Here is a 19,192-nt window from a genome sequence, read left to right as displayed (position 1 = left end):
AGCAGTCCTTCTGGCAGACACGGTTTCCGTAGATCTGCAGTTCTAAATGTTTCGACGATGCTTATTCTCAAATATTAGAGAGTGATAGGGTGGAGGGGAAATGTTGATATCTTTCCCCATTATGTCTTCCATACATATACATGATCTGTCTGTATTTTTTTAAAAGACAGTTTGGACTTCTTTGTTTTAACCCCCTTAGTATTGTCCTAGGAGGTAAGAGGAGACCGTTTGCATCCCTATATATACTCTGTGTCGGTACCGCATGAAAAAGAAAATGCTTATTCAAAGAGCAGAGTACCACCTTACACGTGAAGACATTTGTCCTACCAAGTATAAATACAACACGGCAAATGTTTTCAAAGATTTTTTTCTTTTGTTTTCATGCAAACCTCTCCAACCTGTTTGAATCAGGGGTGTCCTTTCACGGTCACTGGGACGTTTTCAGCCTACCCCAGTTATGCTGACATTGCTCAAAAACTCTGAGAATTTATCCTGTGGATTCTCCTTGCGAGTGGTTGATAACTTGGCTAAGTCATAAAACGTGTCTCATTATCTTCTGAATATCCCATATCGAAAAAGACCAGCACTATCTCGTCTGACTCCTCCGTCAGAGTCACCAGTGGTGATTACGTAAAAGTGGAAACAGGGCTCAGCATCTTGAGAACAGAAATACCTGCAGGCAGCCCAAGGGGGTGCCGTGTGGCACGCTTGAGTGATGGCAGCATCACTGGAATGGAGTGGAGTGGAGGGTACGCTACACGGCATGGGAGATGGGATGTCTGCATCCACTCCTCCTGCCCCAGCAGTCACCTGCTTATGCCCTGTAAGAAGAAAGTCTTGAGTCAATGGCATGGGTCTTTTTGTAATGTGCTCATGTCTAATTTGGAGTCTAGATCAGTTAAGTTCAACCAAGGAGGCTAAAGAGATGAGGCCATGTTTGTTCTGGGCCCCAGCATGGGTTGTGGATTTTCCTGAAAATCAAAGCAAAGAGGAGATGTTAAAAGCTTTTCTTTACCCACCTTCGGTGGGCTGTGGCTATCAAGAGTCTCCATTTAAGAATGATCTTGGAAATGACATAAGAAAGAGACATGGGGACCAGGGACAGAAACATGTCTTTAGGAACCGTGAGCTGCAGGACTATCCTCTTTTTTGCTATTGAGAGTTCTACTCAAGAGTTTCTTTGGCATTTTTTTGTTAGTTAAGGTAATTGCCCATAGTAAGGGCCAAGGTTTTATATATTCGGGAAGGTAAGACATAGCTTGATGATGGATACTGATGTCCTGGGGATCGTTTCATTCCCTCATCCTGTCGGCCTCAGGAGGTGATGCTTTCAGTGGTAAAACCCGATTTAGATAAATCTGACAAAACCTGTAGAAGGTGTTAAAGCCAAAACTTTTGAAAAAATAATAAGAACAAAATGTGTTTAACAATATTACCATCTTGCATGATTTTTTAAAATACCCTTTTTCTATGGGAGATAAGTGGGCTTAAAGGGGACAGTTTTATGCTCTACGTGTTTATTTTGAAGTCATTTTAACACGATTTTCAGATTTTTGCTGTGAACCCTATTGGGGGCTTCTATTAACCATTTCTTCTAGTTAGCTCCTACCAGAGAGTCGATGAAAATGCCAGAGTATAACTAATTGATACTTTTGTGTTTTTTGGTTTTTGTTTTTTTTAATTTTTACATTTGGAAAAGGCATCCTTAACCTCAAGAAGGTCATCCACGGGGGTGGTTAGCTACAGCTCTTGGGAATGCTTTGACAAATGTGGACTGGGAGGCTGAATGTACTGCTGTTTTTGGAGTCTTTTCTTATAGAAAATGTAAATGTTCTCTCTTTTATACTTGCTGCAGAATGCAGTGCGTCATAATCTTAGTCTTCACAAGTGTTTTGTGCGAGTAGAAAACGTTAAAGGGGCAGTATGGACAGTGGATGAAGTAGAATTCCAAAAACGAAGGCCACAAAAGATCAGTGGGTACGTCCACCATGTTTGAACTTCTTAGCCTAGCTTGGATTGTGCTAACAAGTGTCAAGTAGAGGCTTTTGGCTGCTAGACGGTGTTAGACCGACGAACCGGTTTCACGTTGTCTCAGTTAAGGGAAGCAAAAAAGCATTTCATCCCTCCTGTTTTGTATACCCACCAGTCCCCTGCCCTGCTTGCCGGTCTTTGTTGCATCCCACGCTAGTAGCTTTTAGGTGGCAATGCATATTAACCCTCACAAACCATTTGCTTATGCTTATTGCATTTTATTTTCTTTTTCCTGTTCCCTGTATTGGATGTCTGTTCTGCCCCCCCAACCCCGTCTCCTTTTGTTGCCACTCCATCTCCTTTGCTGCTGCTCCTATCCCAGGGTGCCATTCGCACCAACCTCTCACTGCATAAGTGCTTTATCAGAGTAGAGGATGAGTTTGGGTCCTTTTGGACAGTTGATGATGAAGAGTTTAAACGTGGCCGCCATATTCAACGAGGCCGTCCTCGCAAATACTGCCCCGATGAAAACTTTGACGAGCTTGTCACACAGTAAGAGCCTTTACTTGCTTTTGTTTTGTTTTTTCTGCTGTTGCTTTGGCTTTGCATGGTTGACTCATCCCATGTAGTTCTGCATTTCACCAAGTAGCGGTGCCACGGCTTTCTGCAATGGAGCTAAATTGTGTGATTCGTACATGTACTTCTCTCGTTTCTCTTTGGAACGCCAGTGCCTTGAATAATGCTTTTTTGACGTCTTTAATGCACATATTGGTTGTATTTTGATTCAGCAGCTTACGGGGACCCTTTAAGAGTAAATACCTTGGCTTGGAAGTCATTCCTCCAAGGAAAAAAGGCAGCTTTTAATGGAGACTTAACATGTGTATTTAACGGGGTACATGTCTTGGTATTTGCCCACTCAGTTATTATAATAACACAAGTGAGGGGAAATGAATGATGAGAGAGAAATCCGTAACAGCACACAGACTTCCTTTGAGGGCCAGTCAGGGATCAATCTGGGTGACTTCCTCCTGGAAGCCTCTCCGTCCCCCGACTTTTCCCAAATGCTGTCTTGTCTTCCTTGCATTAGCTCGTGGACACAGCATCCAGTATTCTTACAGCGTCCCGGATTTGGCTGTGCGAGAAAGATCTCAGCCCAACCTCCCCACCTTACTTGGGAACTACCCTTCCCTGTCACTCCCTTCTCCCCATCTCCTTTTAGCACTAAATGTGATTTGCGGGGGGGGGGAAGGGGTCTTGTTTAAGAGCCTCCTTCCTTTACCTCCCACGGTGACTCTGGAGTTAATATCATGGAGATGATTCTCTAGCTAACTCCCAGGAACCCCTGTTATCAGCTCACTCCTAGCCACCCCACTCCACCCCCACCAGAGATTCTGCCTTCCTATTGGACTCATGGCAGCTACTAAAAATTTGCAGAGAGGTCAAGATTTTATGAAGGGGGAAAAAAAATGTAGCAGTGGAAGGAGTGCCCAGGGCTGGTTCTGAATGAAGCCTGGATTTTACACCCAGTTTCCTTGAAGAGCAAAGTCCTCCCCCAGGGGTGTTCGCACAGACCAGCCCCATAAAGCCAGGGGCTGTGCAGAAAACCTAAATTTCCTTTGGTTTTGTTAACGGGGGTTGGGGGGTGGGCGGGTGGATTTCTGATTGGGAAGGGATACCAGCAAGCTTTAAGATAAAACTTAGCTGGGAACTCCGGGGCTGATGGCTTTTAACTTTGAGTTTTTATCTTTCTCTTATGCAGTAACCCTTCCCTTATTAAAAACATGCAGACCAGCCACGCCTATTGCACGCCCCTCAATGCAGCTTTACAGGTAAGATTAATGGTCGTCCCGAACATGCAGCGGAGGCACATGTCTCCCCCACTCATTTCAAAATATATTAGCCTCGCTCTAATTAGATATTAAATTTTAATTCCGTTAAACTTTTTTCTTAAGTGCACAAAGCATCGTACTCCCTGGAGGCAAACACATCGGGCTGCTTCAGCATTAGCGGGATGCTTAGCATTTTGAATATTGTGGCAAAAAAATTAAAAGTTCACTTATTAATATTTATCAGCAGTATCATAATTTCCATCCTCTTATTTCAGAATTTCACTTGAGGCAAAAATACCACAAGTGTAATTACTCTAGCACAGCTATTAATGTGCTGGATGATAGGCCACTGTATCACATGACCTTCTATTGTTCACGGGTTTAAAGAGAAAGCAGGGCTTTTTACTTCCTCTAAAGTCTGTTTTAGCATCTTCAGTCCGGTGCTCCGTGTGTGGGGGGGGGAGGCGAGGGGGAGCCAGGAGAGATCCAGGTTTGGTTCACTTGGTAAAAGTAAACTGTTTTTGTTTAAACCAGAGAGGTGTTGAAGAACACTCTTTAGGTTTCCAGCAGATTGCTCAGGATTGCATAAGAGGCGTACGGAATGTTTGTTTCCCACTGACGAACCAAGCACTCGTTACATAACCAGCATTACAAGGGGATGAAGACACTGGTTCGAGCAGGAGGGAGTTTGCCACCCAGATGCGAGTTCCCCAGGCAGCCGAGCCCTTTAGTCATCCCATTTCTCAGTGGTCCAGTTTGCGCTTGCCCTACCTAGAATGATCTAGAAGACAGGCCAAAGGAATTTTGCTACCTTGAAAAAGACATACTCTGTACATAGATGGGGCGTATATGTACTCCAAGGCCATCCCGGACCTTCACAGCTGGAGTTCTTGCTGAGGGCTGTATCGGCCATACTTAGTTCAACGCCTTGTGCCCCTCCAAAGGGCACTAAGACGCAAACAGAAACATTTACACAGAAACAAGGTTGTCTTAAAAAGGCTCCTGAAGGGGTCAGGGAAGAGAATGAAAAATAGTGAAGACACTTGACATTATGGGAACAGAGCGTGTGAAGAGGTGGGAGATCAGGACGGGCGCGTGGTTCTCACTACTCCTAGAACAAATATTTATCAAGCGCCTGCCCTGTACCCTGTACAGTCAGTTTCCCATTTCCGCGCAGCCTCACGGCTCCCAACAATAGATGATACACCTTTAACACAGTTTCCGTGCTGAGGCATATGCACGGAACTGAGCTTTTCAGTCATTATATTTATTTATTTTTAGCTGGTACCAACTTTAATAGGAGGAACTACTTTCTGAGTTTCTGTTAATTACTTGTAGTTTACACAGTAACTTTAGAAAAGCAAATGAGAGCACGCTTAGATGCTGCCACTGTAAATACCATTCATTAGTAACTTATTTTCCCTGGAGTCTTGTGAAGTGTGAATTTAAAGCTGCTCTATCTGGAAGAGTATTAAAATTACAAGCACATTTTACATTCATGAGGCAGAAAGGCAAGAAAAAAAGCAGTGATCCTCTGGATTCTCTTAACTATGTGACTAATTTAAATTAGTATGCCTTATCATGACAAAACTGTTCGTGCTTCTTCTCAAAAACATTTGTTTCTGGCATCCTCCCTCCCCTTTCTCATTTTCAGGGGGAGCCCAAAACGATCCCGTAGCTTTCCAAGAACACTTTATGTGCGTAATGAGGTGAGGTGAATAAACCGATACAAATTCATGACGGGGGATATGGATCTTCTTCCTCTTGTCGAGGAGTTTGGATCCACGGGCAGGAGACAGTCTCATGTAACTTTCTGCTGTGCAAATTAAATCAGGATTCTACCAGCAGGCTTTCCTTCCCATTATTGCCCATTTCCATTTCTCAAGACAAGTAAAAATAATAGTGGAACAACATCTTAAAAAGATTACTAGAGCAACATAATGCATGATATACAATATATAAAATAGGACAGCAGAATCCACTACAGAAATAAAACATTGGACGTGAGACAGATTGCATTATGCTCTGAAAAAGTGAAGTAACTAAGGGTAACCATAAAGCTTCTTATTTATAGACTGCCTTTCCCCTGAGGATCTTAGCATGGTGGAACTTACGGACTTCTGCACCATTACTGAGGCACCTCAGTTTTAGGTTTCGGTTTTTGTTTTTTTGGTTTTTTTTTTTTTTTAATTGTTGTGCAAAAAAAAAAAAAAGTGCCAGTTTGAGAGGAAACCACACACTGTACACAGGACCATTTATATAATTAAGTCCGTTATAAACATCATACCCCAGCTGCTCCTCTGTAGACATCAACTACACAAAAGAACGACTTTGTTACTGTTTCTAGCGTTGGGTGGGTTGCTTTGACCCCTCACTCAGCAAAGAACGTGCAGGAGGCTCTTTGGCCCAGCAGATACTGTCCTTCCACTTGGTCATTTTCTTTTTTTTTTTTTTTTTTTTTAAAGATTTTTTTTTTAATTTTTATTTATTTATTTGACAGCGAGAGACAGGAGATCACAAGTAGGCAGAGAGGCAGGCAGAAAGAGAGAGAGGGAAGCAGGCTCCCCGCCGAGCAGAGAGCCCGATGTGGGACTCGATCCCAGGACCCTGAGATCATGACCTGAGCCGAAGGCAGCGGCTTAACCCACTGAGCCACCCAGGCGCCCCCACTTGGTCATTTTCTTAAAGGGACAAGGCTGGTTCTCTCCATTGATATCTTTCTGATCTCACCACCGAGGGATCAGTAGAAGTGCATGCCTTTCACTATCGTGGCTATTGGGCCTCAGCCCATGTTTTAATGACCTTCACCTACAACACTTCGAGAGCCAAGGAGAACATGTCATCTTAAGAAAGCTGCTCTGTCTGTAAGGGTGACCATGTTATACCAAAGAATGCCTTCTTACAAACACTTCAGTTTTGTCATTACCCCTCCATTGTTGACTGGAGAAGCTGCTAAAAAAAAATTACCGTGCTGTATAGATGGCCCCACTTAGGCCCCGTTCTGACTGTGTCATGGTGAAATGTTGAGTGTTAGAGCAGAACTTTCATGACTGGGAGAGGAAGGACCACTGAGTTGTCTCAAATGAAGGCTGTTAAGATGCTTATCCAGCTGCAGTTTGGGGGGAGGGGGGGATTAAAAAATAATCTGGCAACCGTTCTTGCTTTTTGCTCTGCCCAAAAAAAGGAAAATGCTTTATTGCAATTATAAGAGATCTGTTGAAAAAAGTACTTGATGCAAATTATTTAACAAACTGTAGGAGAAAGAGGGAATGTTCAGATTTGCTGTTCGTCAAAATGAGTTCACCACATTTGGAAATAAAAACAGGATTTTTTTCCCCACTTTTTAAAAAGCAGGCAGTTATGTAAATCCAGAAGTGGAGGGAAGGGAAAGCTGTGGACTTGCATGGAGCCTGGCTTTGAAATAGTCCATTGGCCAATGGTGTGTTAAGTGAAGACCCATCACGGGGTCTTGCATCTAAGAAGGCATATCTGGCTTTGGGATCTGTACAATGAGCGAGGCTGCAGCTCTCAGAATGGGCACATTCCCTGCAGCCCAGCTTTGCACCGTTCTGTCTTCACTGTTGGCTCTTCCTCTCTAGAGCCAGGATTTCTAGAATACTTTGGACTCTTGTATGACTGGCCCATGGAAGTCACCATGCCAGATTGTCTTGTGACTGTACTTCCTCCTCATTAGGATGGAAAACCAGGCATACTGTAGTCTGGAAGAGGACAGTTTTGATAAATCTTGATCTAACTACACTGCCAGTTTTTAAAAGTCTGTCCTCTTTCGCATGAAAGGTTTCTGGGTTATAATCACTACCCAAATGAAACTAGCTCAGGGTTGTACTTAACGACTGTCTGCATTCGAGACTGGGTGGTCATTTTATTCAAACCCAGGAGGAGGGGAAGCAAACAGTATCCCACCACCGACTTCAGGATTTCCTGTTTTTTTCCGTTTCCATACTTTGGGGCTGACACTCATATAGAGTGACAGTTATTTTTTTCCATCAGTCCTAAAATTCCAGGTTGACCGGTCTGAGCCTGAAAGATTGAGATAACTGTGGGGTAACACCACACAGACTACACTAAACAGATTCAGAAATCATTAAAACCAAAATGAAGGAGAGAGAGAAAAATGGACTCCAATTCTATAATCTCTTCTTTTCTATAGGATCTAAGAGGTAAATGTTTATGGAAGTTCTCATAAGTTTGAGCTCTGAGGCCAGAATAATTGGATCAAATCTTTAATATCCAATACTGGAGTCATCAAAGTAGATAAAGAAATGAAAATGCCATTATATTTCCCTGTGATCTGGAAATATTCAGTCCATCTTGAAAGAAGGCATCAGACAGAAAGCTCATTTTCGATAGCCCTGTCTAAATCACGTGACTCTACCCAGCAGAGCTAAATTGAGTCCTCCCTCCCCACCACCCCTTTGGTCCCAGCTAGCTCTTGGAAACCGAGCATGGGACATGGGTCACAAGTCTGCCTTTGAAAGCAAACTCCTCTCCCTATTAGCGACTTCTATTGGCCAGCCCTACTATGAACCTAAACGGAAGATCGTTGACTACAGCCGTGATGAATGGCTTCCCTGTCTGTGCTTACTCTGTGTCCTCATCTATTTTCTCTTGGTTGCTAGCAGGCTTCGATGGCTGAGAATAGTATACCTCTATACACTACCGCTTCCATGGGAAATCCCACTCTGGGCAACTTAGCCAGCGCAATACGGGAAGAGCTGAACGGGGCAATGGAACATACCAACAGCAACGAGAGCGACAGCAGTCCAGGCAGATCCCCTCTGCAAGCCGTGTGAGTACTGTCCACCCGGAAGGTCTCTGCGTTCAGGTCCCAGGCTCCCGGTTCGATGTGCACACAAGCCCTTCTCGAGCTGCTTTGGATACCTTTTCTGTAATTTCTGCTTTCCTAGAACCTGGGTGAAAGTTGGTGCTTCTGGAAGTGTTTAGCTCAGTTAGCACATAAAAGGACCATTTACTAACTTTCCCATAAAAGCAATCGGCTTCATGCGGCCCTACAAGTGCACACAGCAATAAAACGGGTGACTCATTTGCTTTTTTTTTTTTTTTCCCCCCTCTGCTTGGCATCTCAAGCCATTATTGAAGCCACATTACCTTTTCCTCCTGAAATCGGTATACATCTCTGTCAGTGTGTTCGACTTGCAGGCACGGCGAACCTAGCAGGGGGAAAGGAACACTTGTTTATTTGGTTGTCTGATAGTCTGAAGCACAAATACAGCGCTGAAGTGTTCTGCCCAGGCGTTCATGATGGCACAAATGAAAGGCGGCGTGATTTATAGATTGCTCTTAAAATATCAAAAGGGAAATTAATAGGAGCATTATAGCAGCAGACGGCAGTATAATGAGCACCATATAAGTGAATGAAGTGAGGGCGATGGTTGTCCCTGCTGAATGTGAATGGCAGGAGGACAGGGCCAAGCATAGGAGAGGCCGTGACGCCCCCCGCCGCCGTGGGGAGTGGGTGCTGACGGCGGGAGAGCCGTGACCGGGACAGCTCCTTCCCTGCCAGGGAAAGTTTAAAAGAGAAAAGAAGCCACATTTTCCCAAATGATCGGATTTGTGGGGGATGCTCTAGAGGGACAATCTCTCCCTTCGAGGAAGTGTTGCCCACTTGAAACGAAGAAACCAGTCCCGTGTTCGCAACCCTGGCAGCTCCTACCACAGGCCCCTTGTCCACACGCTCCTTCTGATTTGCCTGGCCAACACCTTATTCTCAGAGCCTTTAAGTGATAGGAATGGAAACCGCGACCTGTGGCCGCGAGGACCAGAATGACTAGGCATCATTCAAGGACAAGGAAAAGAAATTGCTCTCGGCCAGGATAATGGGTGGGGTTGGAAGGAATCTGAAATGTGGTTCCTTAGCATTTGAATTTCATGCCCAAAGTGTTTTGAAAAGGATCTTAAAAGATGGAAATAATCATTTTTAATTTATGTGAACAGTCTCTTAGCATTTACTACACAGCATTTTAAGTACGTGTTTCTCTTTGACACTGATACCACCGTATATCATCTTTTCTAAAGCAGTCTGGTGTTTCTGACTTGCCTGGAGTCACCCCCGCGTGTTCATTTTTAAATCACTGTCATGACAGGAGTGTTTACTCAGATATTAAGGAAGTTCAGAGCAAATATAAATTGGTATCTATAAGCTACTTCAAGAAACGCTCGTTAAAGCAAGTCTTTCTTGAAGTTAACGAATGGAAGAGAGACTATTTCTCGTCCTCTTTACGAACTCCAAGGGTTAGCTGATATCTGTTCCTACTATTTAGTGCAAAACAGTCCTGAAAAGAGAAAGATACTTGGATTAAAAAAAACCTCAGGCAAGAGTTAAGAATGACGCTGATTTTGCTGTACAGGATAAAGCCACTACAAAGTTAATTTGTTTAACAACTTCGCATTAACCCCAGCCTTACCAGAAAGCAGGTTTCGCAAGCAGTCAGCATAAATGTTAACGAAAGGAAGGTCTCGGCTATGTTTTGTTTGGGTTGGTTTTGGTTGTGTTAAGGAAACCCTCCGTAAAGATGTCAGAAGGCACACTGTTGTTCAGATCTCCCCGCTTTACACTGTTTGCTAAATATAATTACCTGTCAACGGCAGAGTCCCCGCGCCTGCTCAGTGCCACAGACTTACTCTTCTTGACCCCGTATCTCCATTAAGTGAATTCTCTAATGACATAGTCTCCCTTCTTGTGCGATATGCATTACCCTGCTATGATGCAAATTGTTTCTTAACTGTTCTAGTCTATCGGAATAAATCAAGCCGTAAACTTTATGGCACGGCTTAAAGGACCTTGTCAGTGCGGCAGCCCAGCTACTATCTAACGTTGAAACGGAGCTGCTCGTTCTTACCCTTTCCTGTGCCGCTCCGACACTACCACATTCTGTTTCTCTTCGGAAACCCTAGAAAGTAGCCACGTAATTATGGCTTTGGGGCATTAGACTTTTATCCTGATGGGAGCTAACGGAGCTAGAAAGCAAAATACTGCACGCCGGGCACACACCCTCTGAACACAATGCCTCTAAACACCAGTCAGCTCTAGCTAAAAACTCTCGTGTTCCCAGAGTGGCTAGACAAAGGAATTACTCAGATGTAAGGAGGGAGATGTGTGGTTCTGCACAGTTATTCATTGAGAACCATTTCGGGGGGGGGGGCCAGGGGGGCAGGGGGCGACGTGCAAGGTGGCACGTTGGGGGGTTCTGATTTCCAGGAGACACATGAGTGTATGTGAAACATCGCATCTTAAATAGTTTGCATCTTACCTGAAATGTATCTTGCGTGCAAATCCATTCTCTTTTATCCTCTGGAGCACCGCAGGCCTGTGTGACTGCATTTGCCACACTCGGGGGGATCTGCTGGTATCAAGAAATGTCGTGAAGCTGGGTTTCATTTCTCTGGAGTTTTAAGAAGCCTTAATGTCTAACTCGGTTGTGTTGTCAGGTTGTCCCACAGATCTCGTCAGTTAGCATTGGTTGGGGACCCACTCTGCATTAGGCACTGGGGTGAGCCAGCATGCGTGATAGGGTCCTAACCTAGGTCTTGGGGACGGTAAGTAATCTCACTCAACATTAGCTGCAGCTTTGCAGGGAACACAGAATCTTCTCTACCGTGAGCATCGTATCTGGTTTGTTTTTGTTTGCGCCTACCAAAGCGCTGCCTTGTCAGAGTGGAAAAATTATAAAGCAAGAACTTCATTAAGAATATTCCATTGCTGTTCCATCCTCCCAACCCCCTACCGCCCATGATAGCCTTATATCATCCTAGGTCATCAAATGTGGGTTTATAAACCGGAAAAGATTAATAATTCTGATTGTTTAAAGAAGTGAAAGTAGGAAAATGTTGATCAGGGAAACCACATTTGAACTTCAGTACAGGGCTAAGTAACACATAGGTACACTTCTAGCCAGATGTGATCAGCAGAGAAGGGTGGGGGGTAATTTATGAGGTAGCACTGCTCAATAGTGAAAACATGAAATTCAAACTGAAGGAAGTGTTCATGGCTGTCAGTAATCCAGGAAGAACAATTTAAGGTAACCGGAGCTTACCTTATCCCTGCTAAGCAACAAAGTATTTTTTAAAAAATAACGCTTGGGGCTGGGAAAGTTGAATCTAAATTGATATTACCCCTTTGGAAATTAATACTATAATAAATCTTAAGAGCCATAAAGATGTTTTTAGCCTTTGCTCCCAGAATTTCTTTCTTAGAAATTTATCCTGAGGAGGTAAATCAACAGAAATAGGAAGATTAATGGATAAAAGTGGTTGCTATATTATTCAAAGAGCCAAAGAAGGGGGGAAAAAAGACAATCTCAAAATGCCCAGCATTAAGGGACTGAAGCAGCCACAGAAGGCATCTTGTATACCTATAAAAATTACAGCTGCAAAAGCTGACAAAATAATCAGATTTGTTAGGTAGACGATATTTAAGAATATGATGCCACCCAGGAGAGGATAGGCAAACACCAAAAACCTACCTTAATTTAGGATTATGGGTGATTTTTTTTTTTTAAGGTGTAGTCATCAGTACACTTAATTCTTCCCCCCAAAATACAGGGATCCTACCAGGGCTGGCTCCAGAGGCACGGTGTGAAAAGTTTGCATGCTCTGCCGTTTCCATATTAAAATCCCGACCAACCTTTGAACCGCATCTTCACATTTCCCTGGGGCTCTGCAAAGTAGCCAGTCCTGGGTCTGGTCCCTGTAGAGAAACAGAGAAGTAGGGCCATGAAAAAAACTGAAAAAGGATGGAGCACAACCAGGAAACTGCGCTGGACTACAACTTTGAGACATTTTGTTTATGCAACTAGTTTTTAGGAAGATGGGCACCATTTTTGAAAAGCTATTTATCCTGACATCTACCCCTAGACACTCCGTACGCTGCGCTAATTTTAGAGTCAGTTGGTTTTCTGAAGGTTCACATCGTCAAGGGCAGTCCAGAGCACTCCTGTTTGTTTTTAAATGGTTCAAGTGGCCTTTGGGGTTTGCATACATCAATTATTTAGGAAATCAGCCATCCCTGTACCACCTCTTATTACTAATACTTGATAATGTCAATTAAAAAATCCTCCCTTCTGCAGCCGGTCCCAGCGATGGGACCATTTTAACTTGAATGGTTCTTTTCCATATCAAAAGGCTTGCCACAGAAAGTAATTTGTATTTGCGAAGGATCGGTTGTAAATATGATTTACGAACAACATTTCCCAATTGTTATCGGAGTGGTTTCGCGGGATCCCCCGCAGTCCCCTTCGGGTGAACCCTGCGCTGGGCCATAATGAGAAAGTTGGCAGATCCCGTCACAGGCTGCGGCGTCCTGGTGGCGGCTACCAGCCGGCCCTCTTGTTTTGCCTTGTTTACAGCTGACAGCGTTATTATTCTGATCGGGGCTCTGCTTTCTTATCATATTGTTGTGTTGGGCGAGCCTTTTCCTCTCCGTTTGTGTTTCCTGGCAGGGCTTTTCTTGCCTTATTGACAGTTTGTAAAAATATGCATTAATTTGGAGTTTCAAGCATGTATCATGGTGTCTCTTTGCTGTGTTTGCTTGAAGTTGATTAATGATAGAACCTCGCTTGGGGTCGGTCTCTGGAGAGTTCTTTCACAGGTTCTGCATGTTAACTAGCAAAGCAGAACACACAGTAAGCCATGATTAGCCCAGCCTCCCGTGCTCAGTGGTCCCCACAAACCACCATTGTGTTACAGATTCTTATTTCGAGTAATGATTTGAAGACTCGGATTCCTCTCCGCAGGATGCCACTGCGGGGCCTGTTATCTGGTACTCAAAGTGTGGTCCTCCTCAGACCAGCGGCATTGCCTGGGAGCTTGCTAGAGAGGCAGAGTCAAGGGCCCCACCCAGACCTGTGGGGTCCCATGTGGCTCTTTATTTAACAAGAGCCCAGGGTGACTTGAGTGCTCTCAGGGTGGTGTAAGCATACCCCCCGGGGAAGAGAGGCTGCTTCTGGCCAGAGATCATTCTAGAGCTGCACTGCCCAAAGGAACCTTCTGCCATGATGGAAATGCGTCATCTCTGGCCTGCCCCAGTGCAACGGAGAAACTCCCATTTTAAATTACGGGCGGTTTTAATTAGCTTTCATTTAAGGAGCCACACGTGGCTAGTGCCTGTCCTGGGGCACAGTACAGTCCTTGAGCGTGGCTTCTGTTGCCCAAAAGCCCCCAACTTACCGTGGTTGGAAGGGGATTCCGAGTGAACCTGTTTTCGTTTCTTCCAGGCATCCCGTGCACGTCAAAGAAGAACCCCTCGATCCAGAGGAAGCTGAAGGGCCTCTGTCCTTAGTGACAACAGCCAACCACAGTCCAGATTTTGACCACGACAGAGATTACGAAGATGAACCAGTAAATGAGGACATGGAGTGAACGTCTCTGGGCGGGGGCCAACCCCAAGAACGAAGATTGGGAAACAAAACAAAACAAAACAAAAAAAAACACGTCAAAAGTTAGCAGTGAAATTGTTCTCCATTTGTTGTACAGCCTGGAGGATTTTCACTACATTTTGACAACGCTGAAACGTGTTAACTCTTAGTGCCATCAAGAATCCCATTTGGGAGTATTTTTGATTTTTCTACTTTTTGTTGAAAAAAGGAATTTGTACTCTGTGCATTGGATGGACTTGTTTGGTACTTGGGATTTTCCTCTCTTAACAGTCAACATCAGTGTTGTAAATTTGCTAAACTGATTCACTTTTAGCAGCAGACTTTGAACTGCAGTCCTGCCAACGTTGGACACCGAGGACACCCAACTGAGCATGTGCACCTAAGCTGCAGACCAAGCCTCTGCCCAGAATTTAAGGATTCCAATGGACGACCTATTTGCACAGTACTGCATGTTGATTATCACTGCCTTTACTCCTCTTTTTTTTTTGGTTCATTTTTGTTCTCGTTTTGCTTCCAGTTGGGATGGGGAAGGCCTTTGTGTGTGTATTGGGGGGAGGGGGTTAAAAATTATCCCAAACTTTTTAATGTATTGCTTTTTTTTTTTTTTTTTTGCTTCTACTATACCATTTTAAGTTCTGACCTCAGGCCTCCATTTGGGCCCACGGCCTCCTGGAGGCTTCAAGTTTTCTGTACCTTGTGATGAATGTTAAATAGGTGTTTTTATTATTATACAAAAGCTGAATGTCATTTCTCGTTCGTAGTTTTCTGTCACTCATTCCAGTTTCCTTCAGACATCACCATGTTTTCTCCAAAGTCAGAAAACATTCCGTTTTGGTCTTTTTCAAAAAAAGGTCCCAAATGCTGCACTCTACACATGAAGGTCCTCTCACACAGACGTGAAGTCCTGCCAGAAAGAGAATGAATGACAGAAAAAAAAAAAAAAAAGGAAGAATAGAGACACCCTAGGAACAATGCAGATTCATTCCACGAAGCAGTATTGGAGGTGGGAAGGGGGTTGTTTCGGATTTGGTTTCAGGTTTTTTGGGTTTTTGGTGTTGTCTTTTTTTTTTTTTTTTTGCAGCTACCATTGCAGTTAATAAATGCCACAGCATTTCCCCAGCTCAAGGAAACCCAGGCAGCACTCCCCTGCCCCGCCCCCCACCCTGCAGATCTCGTACTAGACGGTGTGGCCATGGAAGGCTCTCCCTTGGGTGACCAGGTTGCCATGGGCCACAGGCTCGCTGAGGCTGAAACCTGCTTGGGTTGCTTTGTTTGCAAAACGGCCAAAAAAGCTGGCTTCCCTGGGCAACTCCACTGAAAGTGGTGGCAGCGCTGAATTTAACCAACAGTCCAGACCTGCTTGGTGGCATTAATCTGTTTGAATGCAAATTAGATTTCAGATTGAATTTGTTATGGAAGTTAATGAGGACTGAGTTCAGCAAATGCGAAAGTGTTCATTTCAAACGTGCAAATTCGGTACTGCGGTTCAGTTTGTTATGCAATATTATCACACCAAGCCAGTATCCAAAACTAACTGTAGACGACATCGAGGAGTCAGGGGTGCATGGCGCCCCTGGCCATTTGGAGAAACATACATGGCGCGCAGAACATGACAGTCCTCAGTCAGTACAACCTCAGTCCTTAGAACCCCTCAACGCCTCCACTCTGCACCCACTTTCCTGTCACTCATTTATTTATCTAGGACCGTAGCTTTTGTTTTGTTTTACTTTGAGAGCCTTTCGGAGCTTAATTTATATTCTTTGTACCTTTTTTTTTTTGTTTTCTAAAATTACCAAAGATATTACACAAAGGTAAATTATGTTCTCTGTTTTATGCTTTATCTGATGAAGCCAAATATCCTCTTATTGTTGATCAAAGGAGGTGAAAGAATTTAGAGGCAATTAATGAGTTCTAGGCTATTGCTAACCTGAGAAAGAGAACTGCTCCTTCATCATAGAAAAAATTTAGAAGACCAAGTAGGTAATGGAACCAAAGTTGTTACTTTTTTTTTTTTTTTCTTGTTCCGTACCTCAACAGAGACCAAAACTCAGAATGAGAGGTTCCAGGGCTGCTGCAAGTATTACAGGAGCGAGGGAGGGAAGGGAGTCCCATCTCAGAAACATGAACGGATGCCACTGCAAATTAGGGAGTAACCAGTAAGGGAGATGGTCAAGACACAATGGAAAGAAAACAGAAAAGCTTCTACAATGCAACTCAATCACATAGTGCCATTTCTAGAATACATTTTTTTGTCTGTTTTTCGGAACGATCGGATGCCACTTTGATTTTAAGGACCATGCTGGCATCACTGCATCACTTTTGCTCTGGCTGGGCATTGATCTTCCGGGTTTTTTTTGTTTTGTTTTTGTTTTTTAATGTTTTCCTTCTTTTTTTCTAATTAGGCTTTGGGTCAGCATTTTTCCTTTAAAAAAAAAAAAGAAAGCAAGAAAGCAACACTCCCGTCCACGCATAAGCTTGGTACAAAAACTTCTTTGCCAGTTTCTTTTGAAGCTTCACTCTGCTTTCTGTATAAAGGGCAGTCTGTGGTCACTCAAGATTTCTTTTTTTTTCTTTTTTTTCTTTTTTTTTTTTTTCAACTTTTCCAGGCAGCTTCATGATGTGCAGGCAGTAGCCAGACAGGGTCATGGGAAGGGGGCCCTGTGCTTCTAAACTGAGTGGTTGCTGGTTAGTTTGGTATTCAAAAGAGGATAAAAATCTGGTAGATTAGTTCATTCTCAGCATGTGTAGCTAGACATGAGTAAAGATAACAGCATGAGAAACTGTTAGTACGCATACCTCAGTTCAAACCTTTAGGGAATGATGAAAATTTAAAAAAAAAACATTTCACTCAGTTGCACTTAGTCGTGTGTCTTGCATGCTTAGTCTAAAGACTGTAGCAAAAAGAAAAAAAAAGAAAAATTAGATTTTACATATCTTTGCGGGTCTCACAGCCCTGCAGAAGAACCAACTGAAAAAAAAAAAAAAATTCTCAGGCTTTACAGCAAGCAAACTTCACTATGATTTTTACAATTCTGATTCTGTATCCCTTGGGGGGGTGTTCCAGTCGCTTCTTTAGGATGGGGTTGATTACATTGTACATATATTCCAACGTGTCTGTGTGAATCTTTGTCTTTTTTGGGGGAGGGCGGAGGGCGGCTCTTTTTTTAGATATTGTTCCTAAAAAGGAATAAATGCATACACCTGTTTTGTCAAAACACCTTTGCTTTTTGTGCAACTGCTTTATATTAATGATACTAAAAAAAAATAGCTTTGGAAAAAAAACTACTGTATGTAATGGGATTGCAGAATATGCTGCACATGTATTTTCTTTAGTTATCCTTGCTTTAAGAATATTGGATGACATTTCCTGACATGTGGGAGGGAGAAATTCCCTAACCTTTTTTTCCCCCTTTGGCTTTTAAATTGTAACATAGTTGACAGGTTTTGTTTTGTTTTGTTTTGTTTTCTGTTCTCATTGATCAGAGCATTTTGTACAGATTTGTGTGTGTGTGTGTGTGTGTGCGCGCACACGTGCGCGTGTGTGTTAATCTGTTTTTTGATACATTCCTATCCCTTGTGTTTATCCTACCACTGCCTTCCTGGCTATCTTAAACCAGTTCATACATTTGAAAAGAGAAAAAAAAATGCTGTTTTAAAAAATGTTTTCTCCTGCTGCAGTAAATATTTTGCATGATGAAATGCCAGGGTCACACTTTCAAAGTTTATCAGTGAAGTAGTGATTAATAATGGGGAGTTGTCAAAGCTATTGAACTTTTTGTATTAAAAAAAAAAAAAAGGAAAACTTTACAAGGTGCCAAGATGTAAAGACAATTTGTTACTTTTTTTTTTCTTTTTTCCAAGAAAAGCGTATATTAGGGAAAGAGTCCCTTGTATCAGGCAAATGCACTGTCAGGAATGAGAATCCATCCTCCTTGTCCCTAGAGTCTGTCCTTGTAAGAGAGTGACGCTGCCTGCAGTGAACCAGCCGTGAGATGAAGCATCAAGGCTACTGTACGTGCCCAGTGACCACCAGCCTCACCACCTTGGGACAGCTCTGACACTAGTCCCTGCATTCCGTCAGACCCAGTCAAGAAGACCTGGGATTCTGCACCCACAATCTGATGGATGTAAATCACTAGCTATTTTATCATGAAAAAAAAAAAAGTAAAAAATAATTCCTCTCCTTTCCACATTCCAGCTGAGCTCTGTTTCCAAGGGTACAAAGAACACGCTCATAAGGATTTTGAATTTGGGGGGGGGGGTACCTCTTGGTTCATGGGATCCCCTCTTGATATTTTGGATGTTTTTGAATGTCAGTTTCGCTTTTTTATCCTGAGAATGAGACTTAACGATTCTAAAGGCATTTTATGGGCCCAGTTTGGTTCGCACGATCTCTGCTGCCCAGAAGCCTCGAGGAAGAGGGTCCGGTCCGGATTGTGCGCACGGTGCTTTGTGGATATGTGCTGCCAGGAACGAGAATTTTTTGTTTCGTTTTGTTTTGATAAGGCATAAAAGAAACTCATTCCTTGACATCAACTGTAATTCCATCATTCCGTGTCTGTGGATACAGACAATAAAAAAAAAATGTTGTGTAGTCAGTACTCATTACTGACATGATGGCATTCTCAAATGCAATAAACATGCTGGTTGTTCACACTGGTAGTAAAAAGTCGCGACAGCCTAAGTTTCTTTCCCCCTTCTGACCTGCTGATCTTGTATGTCAGGCATATGCCTTCCGTGTTTCACCAGCTGCTTCCAACACAGAATTAAAATCAATCTTAACTAAAAGCTTTCATCATCACAGAGAGCTGAAGCTCTCATCCTCAGGATTTCAAAGTGCTAGGTCTCCACTTAGGGAGCTGGAAAACACTGAAAAGATAGAGGCTACCTTTTTCTCCCAAGGAAGCACACCCTTATTTCTCTTCATCAGATTTTATACAGAAAAAAAAAAACAAAAAACAAAGTGTTTAATAACTA

General features: G+C 43.2%; 1 protein-coding gene across 18 annotated transcripts in view; it reads left to right on the top strand.

The window, feature by feature from the left end:
• Positions 1-18,869, top strand: part of FOXP1 (forkhead box P1) — a 586,176-nt gene extending 567,307 nt beyond the window's left edge. For 13 of the 18 annotated variants that reach the window (XM_045990390.1, XM_045990383.1, XM_045990384.1 and 10 more), the window contains 4 exons: positions 1,856-1,977; positions 3,731-3,800; positions 8,441-8,610; positions 14,054-18,869. In XM_045990390.1, the coding sequence (XP_045846346.1) occupies positions 1,856-1,977; positions 3,731-3,800; positions 8,441-8,610; positions 14,054-14,198 (507 nt within the window). In that variant the 3' untranslated portion in view covers positions 14,199-18,869. The remainder of the gene's footprint in view (positions 1-1,855; positions 1,978-3,730; positions 3,801-8,440; positions 8,611-14,053) is intronic. The other 5 variants (XM_045990389.1, XM_045990394.1, XM_045990381.1 and 2 more) reach the window with 1 other exon arrangement.
• The last annotated feature ends 323 nt before the right edge of the window (positions 18,870-19,192 follow it).

Source organism: Meles meles, chromosome 20 (genome assembly GCF_922984935.1).
Source record: "Meles meles chromosome 20, mMelMel3.1 paternal haplotype, whole genome shotgun sequence".
Classification (NCBI taxonomy): Eukaryota; Metazoa; Chordata; class Mammalia; order Carnivora; family Mustelidae; genus Meles; species Meles meles.
This window is presented reverse-complemented; position numbering and strand designations above follow the sequence as displayed.